The sequence below is a fragment of the Neolamprologus multifasciatus genome, chromosome 22 (assembly GCF_963576455.1).
Source record: "Neolamprologus multifasciatus chromosome 22, fNeoMul1.2, whole genome shotgun sequence".
NCBI classification, from domain to species: Eukaryota; Metazoa; Chordata; class Actinopteri; order Cichliformes; family Cichlidae; genus Neolamprologus; species Neolamprologus multifasciatus.
The window spans coordinates 21,274,455-21,290,688 of NC_140459.1; the positions used below are offsets into that span (position 1 = coordinate 21,274,455).

The 16,234-nt window shown below is 42.0% G+C and overlaps 1 protein-coding gene across 1 annotated transcript; it reads left to right on the forward strand.

Annotated features, from left to right (window-relative positions):
• Positions 1 to 427: 427 nt before the first annotated feature.
• Positions 428 to 16,234, forward strand: satb1a (SATB homeobox 1a). The gene is made up of 11 exons (XM_085149063.1): positions 428 to 1,284; positions 1,784 to 2,013; positions 2,267 to 2,443; positions 2,527 to 2,653; positions 3,251 to 3,374; positions 4,439 to 4,550; positions 6,200 to 6,732; positions 9,433 to 9,630; positions 9,906 to 10,061; positions 11,746 to 11,949; positions 12,907 to 16,234. The coding sequence occupies exons 2-11, from the start codon at positions 1,797 to 1,799 to the stop codon at positions 13,786 to 13,788; spliced, it is 2,730 nt and encodes a 909-aa protein (XP_085005189.1). The 5' UTR covers positions 428 to 1,284; positions 1,784 to 1,796; the 3' UTR covers positions 13,789 to 16,234.

Sequence of the window (16,234 nt, forward strand, 5' to 3'; positions counted from 1 at the left end):
TTTCTGTCTCCCTCTCGTGCACGCACGGAGCGCACACTTCGCCCGCTGCTTTGTGATACCCTCACAGAGATTTCAAGCACTGTCTGAGGATCTCAGCTTCCGAGATGGAGTGCACCTCCTCTGCAGTGGACCGCATGGGGGAGGTCTGCTTACGCTCGGCTGCAGCTTAAGGTTGCTGCAAACAGGGCAGAAGACAAGTTGGTTCCAATGATAACTCATGCAGCCATATCAACACTTCGAGGTACACTGAAGAAGTGAAGCCCCTTGAAGCACTTTAAAGCGAAATTTAGTCATTAAAAACAGCGAAACAGCCATTCTGAGTGTACAGCTATATACCAACTGTATACTTTAGCTTAATATAACCTTTACACATATAATATGAGCTGTAGTATAAACACCCTACACTACTGTAAATTTAGTATAGAGCTCATTTCTGCTCTTCCTGTAGTAGAAAAAAGTGATCTTCTGCATATTAAAAATGAGCCTTAGATAATCTTGTGACAACATCAGCGTTCAAAAGTTAATATCAGTGAGCCAGTTCCACCTTGCCCTGCTCCACTTTGTTACCATGGAGAGCTCCAATACCCTAAAGACAATAATAAGTGCGTGCACAGCATGCGGCAGAACATAATAAATAGATTTATGCGCAATTGTCACATTTAATACATTTACGGAGCGCGCTAGTGAATTCATTATTACACCATATGTTAATGCAGCTGGGTCCGTGGATTTTAGAGACTGTGTAGGGAGGTCTCCCCCTCCCCACCACTCTCTCTCTCTCTCACCCTCTCTCTCTCGCTGTCTATCTCTCTCCTCGTGCGCACAGCGCTTTGAAGTGTAACCAACAACTGCTCTCCCTGAGTCAGTGGTCTAATGTATGACAGGAAATATACTCCAGGAGCTCCACGGCGCACATTGTTCTTTGTGGAGCTTGATCCACAGAAGCAGCGTGCCCCGGTGCTCTGGCTGGGAGGTCGCTCACAACTTGTGCTGAGGCCAGTTTAATCGGAAAGCAAAGCGCTGTCGGGGAACAAGGGAGGATCGATCGAGATAGTTACTCCTGACACAAGGGGGAAAACGAGAAAATTCAGATGGTAAACGGTTATTGTGAGTAATAGGACGCACAGGAGCGTGTCGCGGGACATACAGCCGGGAGAAGCGGATCTGTTCTCCAACTGATCTATGGAAGCGGGGAGAACCATATGGATACAGACGCCGTCTGCGGGAATGGGCTGCTGATGTACGATAGCGGGTCGAGCATGCACGTTGTGCAGACTGAAACAGGTTGGTTTCGCCTCAGTCAAACTTCAGCAGAATCAGATGTCGGACTGTTTGTTTAGCTGCTAAAATTGAAGCGAATCAGCGGCGCTTACAAGCGGCGCACCGGGAGGCGACGGCAGTTTATTGTGGGGAAACTGCGCTGTAGCATTCACTGCATCTTTTTTGTTATAAGGGATTTCAGTGGTTAGCCTCAAAGAGGCATCTGGGTGAAGGTCATCCCCGATGCTGAGACGGATATTTAAACCTTTGCGTGCACGTGTGTGTGTTTAAAATATATATATTATTATGGCTACTTTATGTGGCAGTTTCCAGCTCACATTCTCTTGACGTTCACTGTGTATGCGAATGTTAGAGCAGTTTGCAGTTATTTAATTGGTGTCTATGAGTACATATAGAAAAAAAAAGTTTGTCAATAAAAGTTTAAGGAGAACTGGTATACGTGACTTTTATTAGCTTACCTTGTGTAGTATTTGATGTTTAAGCGTCTTTATCTCTGTATTAGTGTAAGACCACAGATGGATCCCTTGTGTAATGGAATCAAGAAAGCTGAGGGCGTTGATCTCGCTGTAGACCCTCGCCCTCCTCCTGCTAAGCTGGCTCGAGTGGAGCAACACGAGGGGGGACCCTCGACCCAGGAGAGGAGCAGACAGGGTAGTCCTGTGGCCAAAAACCCCTGCATGGCACAGAAACCCACCACAGCGAGGTCACAGGGAAAGAGCTGGCACAGCAGAGGTACCTGGGGTGAAAAGATGAAACCTAGGGTTTGAACCCATATATGTATTTTTTTAGTTTTACACGGATCTTCTGTGATTATGGCTCAGCTGTGTTATCAAATTAATTGAGCTTATCTCATAACCGTAAATGTGTTTTTTTTTTTTAATTTCAGCTAGTTCTGATGCAAATGCATGTATAAAAATACTTTATGAATTACTTCTAATTACCCAAATGGTTTGGTGTATGGCATCATGCATGTCTGTCACCGCAGGGAGCCTGCTGCCGGTGTTCTGTGTGGTGGAGCACACGGAAAGCCCTTTGGAAGGAGAGAGGAGAGAAGAGCATGCTGAGTTTGTGTTGGTTAAGAGAGATCTGCTGTTTAACCAGCTGATAGAGATGGCCCTGCTGACACTGGGATATTCACACAGCTCTGCAGCACAGGCAAAAGGTAAAAACACTTGTAGTGCAAAGAAAGTGCCGCTTAAACTCTAAACCTTCCTTATCTTCACCTATGTATGTGCGTGTGTTCAGGTCTGATCCAGGTGGGTAGGTGGAACCCGGTGCCTCTGTCCTACGTAACCGACGCTCCAGATGCAACAGTGGCAGACATGCTGCAGGATGTTCACCACGTTATCACACTTAAAATCCAGCTGCACAGGTAGAGAGCAGACAGCACTCATATTAGCATGTTTGCCTTCAGGGTCATATCTTTGTCCTGTTTGTGTAAGTTATACATTGCTGCACAAATGTACATTCAGATGAAGTTTACAGTGGTTAAATCACAGATTTTAGTAATGACACGGAGTCAGCATATGCAATACCAGCACTTTGACACCAAATGTACTTTTCCTATTGTTTTTTTTTTAAATTTTTTAATATCTTCTATGAAAACAGTGTACTGCAAATAAAGACGGACCTGATATCATTATTGTTATCTGAAGCTTCTTGAGCTTAAGTGTCCTTGTGATTTCTTTATTGCATTAGACAGTACATGTGCTTCAGCATTTAGACAACAATCCATGTTGGTGTCTTCTTGAAGGGATGCTACTAAGCTTCTCTAGCTCTGACCGGAGCTTTTTCAGTAAATAACCATGTTGAGAGATTCTAATGAAATATGCCATTAAGTTACATCATGGAAGGTCTAGTTGTGTTTCACTTTGTTGTCAAAGTAAAACACTGCTGAGCTTGAATATACCTTTAAACAGTAATATACTAAAATCATCTAGTTCTTTTTTTTTCTTTGACCTTTGTGTAGCTGTCCTAAATTGGAGGACTTGCCAGCCGAGCAGTGGAGTCACTCGACGGTGAGAAATGCTCTGAAAGAGCTCCTCAAGGACATGAACCAGAGCTCACTGGCCAAGGAGTGCCCACTGTCCCAGGTATACAAAAGAGAGATAATAATCTAAACTGGACTGAAATTCAAAATGAGCATTTAACATGCATGCAATTTAATCTTCTGTGCCCTCTTTGACATGTGGCAAAGAGTAAGGAAAGGGTCCAGTAGTTAGACATAGACAAGTCCAGATGCAGAGATAGATAAGGTGTGGGGGCAGAGCACAGGAGGTAGAAACAGATAAAGAGAGATGGTTATCTCCTTAAAAGCCATGCTGCCTGCTTGCTGCCTATCTTGATCCTGTTGATTTTCAGTCCTTTGCTGTTTAGCCTTTTCTGCACTCTGGACTGATTCAGCAATAATCTAAATGTAATATCTTCAATTCTTGTGTGTTTAATTAAGCAAATACAGACACAACTGCAGAAATAATTGTCATTAATCACGCAGTGTTTGGGGAAGGCCTTTTTATGAATATTCATAATTATCAACCTGGTCGATCTATTATTTTGCCCGAGGCGTAGGACATCTACAGTCGGATAGAGGATAACTGTTCACCGTCTTCTCTCTACCTCAGATTCCTCTCTTCTCTGCCATGTTAAAATCTGATACAAGCAAATCCTTCCTCCCCCATCTCTCTTCCTCTCCTATCACTACCTTAACCCCCCTCTCTTGTTTGCGGGAAGCAGATTAAAATAAATATGAGAAGATGAAAGGTGTAATAAGATGTAAAGATTGCACAGGATAGTGTTCAGGGACAAACTCTGTGTGTGTGTGTGTGTGTGTGTGTGTGTGTGTGTGTGTGTGTGTGTGTGTGTGTGTGTGTAAGAGTGAGTGAATGAGAGACAGAGGCATAGTCTCTGATGACCTGTAGTGTTTTGTTTAACTGCACACTCACACACGCATGTATGCATGGATGCAGGCATACCCACACAGCTCACACACTGACACTCTCATCTGTCTTTATTATCCTATTTACCTGGGGGTCTTTTTAATAACACAGATCTGAGTTCATTAATATCAGATGTGTGAACAGCTGAGACACCCAAGCCGCCCATAGCAGGAGCTCAGAAAATGTAATGAATTTCTATTGTCTTTTCCCCTCTGTTTCAGAGTATGATATCGTCTATTGTAAATAGCACTTACTATGCAAATGTCTCAGCTGCCAAGTGTCATGAGTTTGGCCGATGGTACAAGCACTTCAAGAAGTCCAAATGCTTCAAGGGTGAGAGAACTCAAAACACACCTGTGAAGTTTTACAGCATGTCTGATACATTCTAGATACTGATTGTATGAGCTTTATCCTACTAACAGGCGTCATACACTTTTAGCAGCTTGAATAAAAAGATGAATGCTTCATCATTTTCATTTTATAGGGAAATTTTACAGTGCAGTAGCAGGAAAAAGCTGTTGAACCCTTTAAAATAAGCCGTATGAATTTGTTTTTAGAGATAGCCAAATCTTTGAATAAGTTATAACTATGGACAGATACATTTTTTTTATCAACTTTTAAAAATTGGCTGTATTCTTCAAAGTATACCTTTGATCTCGGTTACACACAAAGTTCGGTGCGCTTTGCACATTTGTGACATTAATGTGGTGACAAAGGTTCGCAGGCATCCACCAAAACATGCAATTTAAAAGTGCCCCTTAATTATAATTCAGTACAGTATATACCACTGCCAGTTACCTATAACCTCAATATTACACATACAGCCGAATTATTACCAGTACTCCTCAAGGGATTTGGATAAGATTGTCCAGTGTTGAGTTGGTGGGGTGATGTCTGTGGCTTCTGCTCCTCAAATGCAAAAAAAAATCTTAGCTTATCTTAGTTTAAGAATCATTAACTGTTCAACAATGTCAACAAAAAAGAAAATATTGCATGAAAGCAAACTTTATGATAGAAGTGTTGTCTGAAATTGCATGCTATTAGATTAGTACTTAATAAAGTAAAGGTTTCCCACCATTGTAGGTGTCTCCAAGACCAGTTTGTGCAAACCGCACGATCCACCTGTCACAACTACTAAACATGTACAATACAGATTAGAAAAAGTCTCTGAATATCTTTGCTGATGACCACAAATGCTATTTAAAGCAAGGACTCAGTAAACATGGAGTCTAATCCTTGAAATATGAATGGAGTACGTCTTAGAACAACTTAACTTATAAATTAAAGATGATCTTGAACAGGAATCATATCAGTTTCCAGACAACACCCATCTACCATCTGGGGCCAGGATGTTGGTGTCAGCTACACAGCTGCAAAGTGTCATGACTGTATTGTACATGATTGTGATGTAACTATGAAGGGACAGGCTTACACACCTGCCAAACCTGCCAAAGTTCCCAGAACTGGCTTTTCTTTTTTATTCAGGAGGAGGTTTTACCAGTATGACAAACAGTAAAATACAAAATGCACAACAATAAAAGAACCAGAGCCCATAGAGACAGTTAATCAATGAATTGTTTATGGAGAACACAAACCACTACTTAGGGCAATAAAAGTGGACTGTATTCCAAATTGAAACCATGATTCCATGGGTGGAATACAGTGGAGGGAGTATTATGATACATCAAGATGCTTAACTAGCTACAAAATGGCTTCAAATGAAGAAAATCTATCTTCTGGTCCAGTCTAAACCTAGGCTTAAACCTAACTGAGATGCCAGTTGATGACTTGAAGAAGCTTACTGTGTTTTTCTTTACTTAAACTTGCGATCATATATGACCTGGTGACCAGATATTGAAGAAAACCTGGGTTCACCCACTTTTTCCTGCCACAATATAAATCATCCTGTGACTTGGAGATGTTATTACCACTTGAACAATGAGTAAAAAATAGTTGTCTCTTCTTTCCTTGTCCTTTACCAGACATTGACAACTTTTCTGACCAGTCCTCACATATGACCCTCAGCCAGCCAGCCACTGGTACCCCCGCTGACCAGAGCTCAACTCTCCTTTTCCCTCGTGGAGCAGTTGCCAACATATCCAACTGCCCACCCCTCAGTCTGCGCCCTCCTGGGCTGGTAACCCAGCCTCTGAGCTCCCAAATGGTCAACCAGCAGCTGGTGATGGCCCAGTTTCTAAACCAGCAGTATGCTGTTAGTCGCATGCTTGCTGGCCAGGGTTTGGCATCGTCACCACAGCAGTATCTGAACCATCCCCCTGTAGGGAGGGCTCCTGCCAAGGTCTTCTCTAAAGCTCCTGATCCCCAAGCCCTGCAGCAAGTGCAGTGCGGCCCAGGTGGAAGCTCTTCTGCCGGACTGCAAAACCAGACCTCGGCTGCGTCTTCCGCTGGACCATCAGAGGTGCCGATTGACATCTACCAGAACGTGAGGGAGGAGCTCAAGAGAGCAGGCATCTCCCAAGCCGTCTTTGCCCGGGTGGCATTTAACAGGACCCAGGTATGGTTGCAGGAGAGAGCAGAATAAAAGATGCTGAAATTTTAAAGCAGTTTTCAACTCTTTGGTGGTGATTAGGTTGCTCGTGCTCTGGTGCTGCGGTGATAGCTAAGTGTGTTCTGTGAATATGTGAGTGTGAGATGGTTGGCACACTGGCATGGCCTTTGCCGTAGTGCCTCCTCCCCCTTGTGCATGTGTGTTTGTATGCGTGTGTGAGTGTGTGTTTGTGCCAGCTCTCTGCGGCACAAAGCCGGTGCCAGCACTGAAGCAGCAGCTGGGCCAACTAATCACAACCCCTCAGAGAACTGCTGCCTCCCTCTCTACCTCTATATCTCGCTGTCCATCTCACCACCTTTCACTCTGGCAGCCCTTCTATTCATTTAATCTCTAACCCCCATGGTCAATCCATCTATATTTAATCTCTCCCTTACTTTGTCCATTGGTCTCCTTCCTTTTGTATCCATATCTCCCTCTACTATCGCCTCCTCTCTAACACTAAAATGCTTTGTTGTCTGTGTCCATCATCTTATATTCACTAGTGTGCCCACAGAAATGGGGCTCAAAGGACCGGCTAAGCCCGTTGTTATTATTATTATTACCTTCATTATCATTTTCATCACAATAAGCAGAGTTAGTTATTATCCACCCCCATGTTTCCCTGTTGCCAAGTCCAAGGTGCTCTGGTGCCAGCCATACAAGTTGGGCACGATGCCAAAACGTCATCTAAAAGCGAGGGAAGCATTTGTCATTTGACGACTCACATCAAGCCTCCATCTCTTCAGAAGGCAGGGTTTGCTGGGCAGCTCCAACCACGATCTATTATTTGAATAAGAAGGCTGTTTCCTCTAAAGCCATTTCTCTGCCAGTGTGAAATCTGATTTCCTTTCAGGGAAGGAATCCCTGAAATTTGCATGTGGTGTTTGAACACTTCCCTGTATAGACAGATACAGACAGAATAATGCTAGATGTACAGGCGAGCAGCATGCTAAGCACTGACTAGAAGCTGGCTGTGAAACCCTAAACTGCAAGGTTTTGTCAAGATGCCACTGAATAGGATTCAGAGTTGGATACGAGGCTATTGCTAAATTCCTTTAGTTTCACAAGAAACTTTATATTTATCATCTTTAAATAAAGACAGTGAAAGAATACATAATATTTCATGAGACCTTTTCCATTTGTGGTTCCTGAGAGACTGGAGCTTTTAATACCTGACCTGAATCATTTTGTTTGTGAAAGCTGAACATTCAACATGAAGGAAAAGAATTCAGGTTTATGAGTTCATATAGCTTTAAAGCAGAATTACAATATCTGTCATCCCTCTGTACAACTGAATGCTTACTTTTCTTCTGCTTCAAAGAAATGTTGCAGTTTGGAGTTAGATGAGATTATCAGTATTGCTCTCATATTTGATGAGATCATTACTGATTGTTATCTTAACTCAGTAGTTCTTCTTCTTCTTCTTAAAGCTTTTCAGAAAATGTCTATCTACCGTTAAGAATGAGAAATGATCCATAAGTAATTCTAGAAGAATAAAGGTCAGCATCACAGCACTGGTGAAGACTTGTTTCTTTTTTTCTATTATATATGGTGATCATCGCTAACCATTTCTCGCTTGAAGGTTGAGAAATTATCTTAAGTTGACGCTTATTTTAAATTATGTGAGTTTTGAATAAACTGAAGAAAGCAAAGTTGGTGTCCCTTAAACCATTTTTATACCACTAACGTCATGTATGTTATACATTACTATATATAGATCGACCTGGAAAGGATGTGCTGCTAGGACATGTACTAACATGTACTTGAGAAGCCGGAAGCTGTACTTTGAGGAGGTGGTGAAGGAAGGAAACGAGAGAGAAACAAGGATGGATGGAGTGAAGAAGTAAGGGCAGCTACGAATAGAAAGGAGAAAGGATGATCCAGATGGCAATCCTGTGGAGGTAACAATGTGTGGTAGAGAGGACAGTGGACTTTTTGACCAGATTGTATAACAAAATCTTGGAGGATGAGAGGATGCCTCCAGAATGGAGAAGAAGTGTGCTGGGACCACTTTTCAAGGAAGAGAGAGTACGTGAGTGAATGACAGGGAGACAGGTGGAAAGGTGAACATGCAAGGAGCAGACTTAGAGGTAGATGAGTTTAAATACTTGGGGTCAACAATCCAAAGCAACGGACAGCGCAAAAAAATAGTGAGAGGAAGTGTAGGCAGGATGGCTCTGGTGGAGACGAGTGTCAGGGTTGTGACAGAAGGATAGCAGCAAGAGTGAAAAGGAAGGTTTACTAGATAGTCATGAGACCTGCTGTATGGTTTGGAGACTAGCAAAAAGACAGGAGGCTGAGCTGGAGGTGGCAGAATGAAGATGTTACAGGGTTAGAAATTAATACATCACAGGGACAGCTCTGGTTGAGCAGTTTGGAGTTAGAGTTAGAGAGGAAAGGCTGAGATGGTTTGGACATGTGCAGAGATGGGATAGAGGATGTAACGGACAAAGGATGTTGAATACTGAACTTCCAGGCAGGAGGAAAAGAGGAAGTCCTCTGAGGAGAGGACATTCACAAGGTTGGTGTGACAAAAGAGGATACTAAGGATAGGGTGAGATGAAGATGGTCTGCTGTGGTGACCCCTAAAGGGAACCGCTTATAGAAGAAGGAAAAAAAATCCATCACAAGTATCAACTTACGCTGATTTTTCTGTGTGTTTATCAGGGCCTACTCTCTGAGATCCTGCGAAAGGAGGAGGACCCGAAACACGCTTCCCAATCTCTGCTGGTCAACCTACGGGCAATGCACAGCTTCCTGCAGCTCCCAGAGGCTGAGAGGGAGCGCATATACCAAGAGGAGAAGGAGAGAAGTCTGACTGTATTCACACCCAGCTGCAACAACACGCCACCGAGGTCCTCACAGGTCAGCCAGCAAAAGACTGAAAGACATGAAAACAAAAGTCTTGTAAACCAGCTGTGAAAGGTTAAAGTTGTTCATAAAACAGCATTGAAATATTCAAGTGTGAGTTCTGTCACTTGGCTCAACTATGCCTGTGTTAGCTCTCAAAGTGGAGCATTTTCAAATAAAAAAAACATAAAAACCTTTGCCTGTTATCTGTTTCATAGACCTCCTATTGCCCATTACTTTGCATAGCCTGTATTTAAACCCGGTTTTCCTTCTTGTTTGCTTCTTTTTAGTCAAGACTGTCCCCAGTTACAGCAGAAAGAGGACTGCGGACAGACAGCTGCGTTCTCAATGTCAGCGCCTCTATCTACGAGGAGATCCAGCATGAGATGAAGAGAGCCAAAGTGTCTCAGGCACTGTTTGCGAAGGTTGCCGCCTCCAAGAGCCAGGTACTTTGCTTCTTGTTAGTTTAAATCTGAGCATACAAACCACCCAATCGTTTCTATCGCTTGATGAAATGCTCGATTTTAGCATTCATTTATGACTCCATCGCCTCAGTTAAAGCAGCGATGGATACCGTGTGTGGAGGAAAGCCCAGATAATCAACCAGCAGCTGTACTCTGCAGAGGACTATCATCAGTGCATCAGACTGCTATTGTGTCCTAAATTATCGCTTTAATAGTCACCATACACACATACACACCACTCGCTTGTGCACACAAACATACAGTAAGAGCACATGCAAGTAAAACGTGATCGCGCACACAGACACACAGCAACACTAATACAAATACACACACACAAGCACGATTTGAGTGTTTATTGTTCTCATTTTTATGGCGGCCCCATAAGCTTGTTATTGCCTTTTGTTTTGAGGATAATTTCCCTTCATGGAATGGGGGGATTTTAGCTGTCTCATTTTCTCTTCCTCTCGAGCACATCTCCAATTTTTAGCTTCTTTCTTGCTTGCTTTCTTTTTTCTTTTCTTTCTTTCTTTCTTCTCCCATATAACTCCCTCTTCTTTCTACTCATCATCAAGATGTTTGGAGGTCATTCAGCGGTCATGCCAGTACAGCCAGGTGGTCCAAAACCCCTGAGGTTCTTTCACTGGCCTCCATTTTTTTTTTACCTTACTTTCTTTAACCCCCACCCCTATTTCCCTTTATTCTCTTGCACTCTCTCTATCTTTTATCCCCCACCCCACCCCCCGTATTACCCGGTTGTTTGGCAGGCAGAGCCATGCAGCATCTCCCTGTTCTATCTGCACTGTGCATCTGGATGGCATTGTGTGCTAGAGTTGGGCTACAGCCAGGTGTGTGTGTGTGTGTGTGTGCGCGCGCGCATGTGCGTGTGAGCATATCAGCTTGCTTGCAAACATAATCATCCTCAGTTCATGAATCTGAAACTAGCTTGGCTTTACATTCCTCAATCTGTCACTCACAAGTTTCTTCCTTCGTGATACACAAACAATTCATGCTGATAAGAAAATCTTGCTATAATCTTCAGATTATCTGGCAGATCCTAATTTTTTTTTTTGATTTTGTATGTATATTGAGAGCACACTGAACCAGTTTGGAGTCAATGTATAGACAAAGTTATTGTGAATTCTTTTTTTTCCCTTTGGTCAATCCCTTTCACTGTATGTAAGGTGCCAACATACATAAGCAAATTAAATGTAAGGCTGCAAATGCTGTCGCTAAATATGCATCTTCAAATTTCTGCTGGCAGTCTACAAGGATTAAACTGAACCCCAGCTTAGCCTCTTTTTTAATGTGTGAGTTTACTCATGTTCTGCAACCTTTAAATTACCTTTTTTATCTTATCAGTCTGCTGTACTGTACTGTAAGCATTTTAAAATAGACATAAACAGCCTGAAAGGGGTTGTCAAACATAACAGCATAGTCATATTGATATGGTCACGTTGTGTGATCTAAATGTGTCGTTGGGGAGAAAACAACAGCACCTTGTGCTGGAAATTTTTCCAGTGACATGACTAAACCCATTGAAACCAATCCTAACTTAATGTAAGGCTGGTTGTTCCCTTGCCCTTTATCAGTGAATGTGCTTTTAAGATATTTTAAGAGTTGTTAAGCAACTGTAGCCACCTTGTGCATATGCACATATTTCCTGTAGGGATGGTTGTGCGAGCTGCTGCGTTGGAAGGAGGAACCCAGTCCAGAGAACCGGACGCTGTGGGAGAATCTGTGCATGATCCGCCGCTTCCTCAGCCTGTCCCAGAATGAAAGAGATGCCATCTACGAACAGGAGAGCAGCAACATGACTGCACAACAGCACTGCATTGACAGGTTCACCCTGCTCAGCAATGACAATACATTGGTAAGACTTCCAAAAGTGACAAACATTATTATCAACAGACACTCTGACTTCAGTAGATCTTGCTTGAGAAGAAAACTATTATGTATTAGAGTATTAAACAGCTATATGCATGGCAGAAAACACTTGAGGCTAAGGTGTACTGACTTTAATTTTGTAATTTAAAAAAGTTATGGATAAAAAGTTATCAGAAATCTGAAAGTGAATACATCACATTGAATGCCAATAGATCTCTAGGGCGTGCAATGGAAAAGCAGCAGAGTAATGACAGCTAAATGCCAGAGATGTCAGAAAAAAAAGATGATTACCACATTAAGCAATGATCCGTGAGGCTGATTAGTTATTTTTCTTTCCCTTCCATTGCTTGTGCATGGATTGATGGCTTGATTATAGCACAAACTCAAAGATAACGTGTAAAAAAAATGGTTGCATACCCTTCTGTTTGTGAACATACAGCCCACTGCCTAGCACATCATTGCATCATTGCCCATGTAGTGTTGACAAGAAAAGTCAACACCACATGGGCAAATTCAGATCCTGATGTGCATTTGGAGACATCAGTTCTGGGTGACTGCACTGCAGATCACCTCACATGTGAACACTAAGGAGATTGAGATCAAACGGTCTCCACTACCCTTGATTTCACACCAGCCCAGATCATCGTGTCCTGTGCCTTTGCTCATATAGCAGCAAATCAGTGTCTAAACTCTGCAGATTCAATTAGATATGGTAAAAAACAAACAAACACAAAAACAAAACACAATGGATGGGTGTGCATGTTAAGTTGTAGTTTCATTTTAACATAAAAGGTGACATTTCTTGAGCAAAACAGTCTCTGTTGACTTCACTTTATTTCATTCACAACTATTTAAAGTCAAACATAGTACTGCTCACACTCAAAACTAGAAAAATTAAAATACCAACCTTTTTGCTCTAATCACTTCTAATTTCTCTCATCAGTACCAACGCAGCTCTTTGATGCCACAGCAACACCATCTACAACCCCATCAACCCCTTCAGCCCGAGGCAGGACCTCACCTTTCCCCGACACAACCCTGCGCTGCATCGCCAGCCGAGTCTGATGCTGGCGGTGCCTGGCAGCACTTGAGAGTATGTTTGCAGGGCAGAGGCAGCAGCAATGGTGAGAGAGGGGACAGTAAAGAATGGGTTGAGGGTGGAAGAGAAAACAGGGACAGTTTGGGTGGGGACTGGGGTTGTGCTGGAACCGTGAGGGACAGAAGTGCAGAAAACAGCGAACAGGTATGGGATGGAAATATAGGGAAGGAAGGCATAGATGACATCATGGGAGATGGCAAAAAAGGGAAGGTTAAGGAGAAGCTGTCTGTGAAGTGGCCCAACATGAAGAATGAGGAACAGTGTAGGGCTGAGGTTTGTTCAGAGACAGATAATGAGGTAGAAAGTTACAAGGAGGTCCAATGTCAGGGGTTAAATGTGTCCAGAGATGCCCTCGGTATCCTGCAAAGTTTCATCAAGGACGTGGGCCTTAACCCAGACGAGGAAGCGGTCCATACCTTATCTGCCCAGCTGGGCTTACCTAAACATACAATTCGCAACTTCTTCAATAGCCAGGACCAAGGACAAAGCCAAGACTACGGCCCAAAACACAGTCGCGACCACAAGCATTGCTGCACAGACCCAAACATCTTGCAGGCTATTGTGACTGCACAGGAACTGGAAGAAGGTGGAAAAACTGAAACAGAACAAAAGGAGGAGAACTCAACAGGAAGAAATGAAACAAGTGAGATGACTGTATTAAAAGAATCGGATGTTGGCACTCAAACTATTCCCCCTATGAAGGAAGAGCAGGAGAGCTACATTTAACCCGCATATACCAGTAACATACAGCAGCTTGGACAAGCCATACTTACCATTTAGACCCAGGACCGGGTGTTTCTCCTCTCTGAAACATAGCAACTTCGGTGCAAATGCTTCTCACTTATATTGCTCCAGTCCAGAGTCACAGCGTGTTGGTATTTATGTGTTTATAGGCTTGCATTGTTACACACTGTGGAAAGACTAATAAAATACTGTGTATACCACAGCTTTCATAACCAGAGACTTAAGTTATGTAATTACATAGAAAGCTGTACTGTGATTTGAGGATTCTTGATGCACTTGAGACAGTTTACTGTGACTGAACTTTAGTACATAGTTTCCATGTATAGTTATATTTCTGGGTGGAGTGCTGGGAACCAATACAATGAGCCTCAAATTACATATCTCTATTTAAAAAGAGTAAGTGTAGTTGGTTGACTGACATTTTTGAAAAACGGCCATACCAGAAATGCCTTGAAGAGAGTGGCACTGCCAATCATGTTGTTCTTTTGTTTTTTGTAGGTGTATCTTCACCATTTTTGTTTTAACTGTGCTAACCGTGCTTTGTGGTTTGGCTTTTGTCTGAGTCGTTTACTCTTTACCTCATAAATTTCACTGTTCATGTTTCGCTCTTATTAAATAACAAGTTTCCTGTTGTCGTTTTAAATTAAATACTTATTGGGAAAGGACTGGGATCATGTAACACCCATAGTATGTTACTAGCCACATGATGACATTAAACAATATGTCATCTTACTTCAAGTATAATCATTTGGAAGAAGTTATTTTCTAGGGACAGATGCTGATGATGACATTAAATTGGTAAAAAAAAAAATTTTAAAAAGCAAGTGTCAATATTCTTTATATATAAACTGTATATACAGACATGTGACAAAGAAAGTTTGTGTACTGGCCCACTCTTGCTTACAATGTTGATTGAGTTTATTGAAGTTTGCACTTTTGCACAACTCTCCTAAGGTCCTACCTCATCATTTTAATCAAGTATTGAGGTCTGGACTTTAACTGGGTTATTCCAACACATTTCCTTTTTCAGCTATTCTGTTGCAGTTGTGGGATCATTGTCATGTTGCAAGATGCAATTTTTGCCAAGTTTAAGTGGTAGGAAAGATGGCCTCACATTCGACTCTATAATACTTTGATATACAGAGGAGTTCGTGGTCAACTCAGTGACTACAAGGTGTCCAGGTCTTGTGGCTACAAAATAAGCCCAAATCATCACCCCTCCTCCACCATGCTTGACAGTTGGTACAAGTTGTTTGTACTGATATGCTGAGTTTGGTTTTCACCAAACGTTGCACTGTGCATTATGGCCAGACATCTCTACTTTGGTCTCATCTGTCCAAAGAAGTCTTGTGGTTTGTTCTTTGCAAAGCTAAGCTGTGCTTTTTAGAGAGAAGAGTCTTTCTCTTGGCAACCCTTCCAAACAAGACATATTTGTTCAGTCTTTTTTTTCCAATTTTTCCCTGCTAACAGAGGCCTGTAGAGTCTGAGACGTAGCTCTTGGGTTTTCTGCAGTTTTTCTGAACATTGCACAGTCTGACCTTGGGGTAAATTTGCTGGGAACAATGTGTCATTTTGTTAACTCACACACACGAATGCTCCAGACTGGCAAACTGCTAAAAAATTCTGCTTTTATAGAGGTGCTCACATTTGCTGATGATCAGTTAATCAAGTGCATTTGATTATCAGTGGGGTCTTTGTTTACTAACTATCCAGCATTGCATTTTACTTAACAGCCTAACACAGAGACACACTCCGCTCCAAACAGTGTTGAGACTACTGTAAGGTGTAGTGACACCACTTCTAAGTTGGCATATCCATAATTTTCTTCATTATGTTCTGCAAGAAAAAAAGGTATTGTATTGTCACACATCACTAAATTTAAATGATAATGCTGATATATCTCTGATGGGCCGACACTGGCCAATAACATCAGCCAAAAGATGGACAGGCTCCATAAACAGTGACTTTTGAATTTACAAAGAATAATACAGGTTTAACTACAGAACCTATTGAGCCACTAAATAAAATAAAGGACGAATAACCAATCAGAATGGTATCTAAAATGTCTGTACTTGAAATGGTGCAATGTTTATTCCTATATCTCAAGATTGTCCAGTATCAGGCTTATCGTTATATGCTAACGAATGAACAAGTTTGTTTCTGAAACAGTGTACACATAGAATTTCTATTCATGTTTGAATCTGTAAATCTCTCAAAATATACAGTCAATATTTTAAAACTCTTTTAAAAGTTTAGTTCTCATTTTATTCTTCCCATAGAGTGGGCTGCAAGTGTGCGCAGTGTTTAAAGTTTAGCTCTGAAAGAAAGACTGTGAACAGAGTGTATATTTAAAAAAAGAAATTTGGAAAATGTTTAACTTTAACTGTTTCATTATGGAGTGCCAATAGTGACAAAATGAATGAATTAG

Bases quoted from the DNA above. Each gene is read 5' to 3' on its own strand.
- satb1a (XM_085149063.1), top strand. From the start codon at position 1,797: ATGGATCCCTTGTGTAATGGAATCAAGAAAGCTGAGGGCGTTGATCTC. The intron at 2,654-3,250 runs GTAGAGAGCAGA...ACCTTTGTGTAG, and splicing joins CTTAAAATCCAGCTGCACAG to CTGTCCTAAATTGGAGGACT. The intron at 3,375-4,438 runs GTATACAAAAGA...CCTCTGTTTCAG, and splicing joins AGGAGTGCCCACTGTCCCAG to AGTATGATATCGTCTATTGT.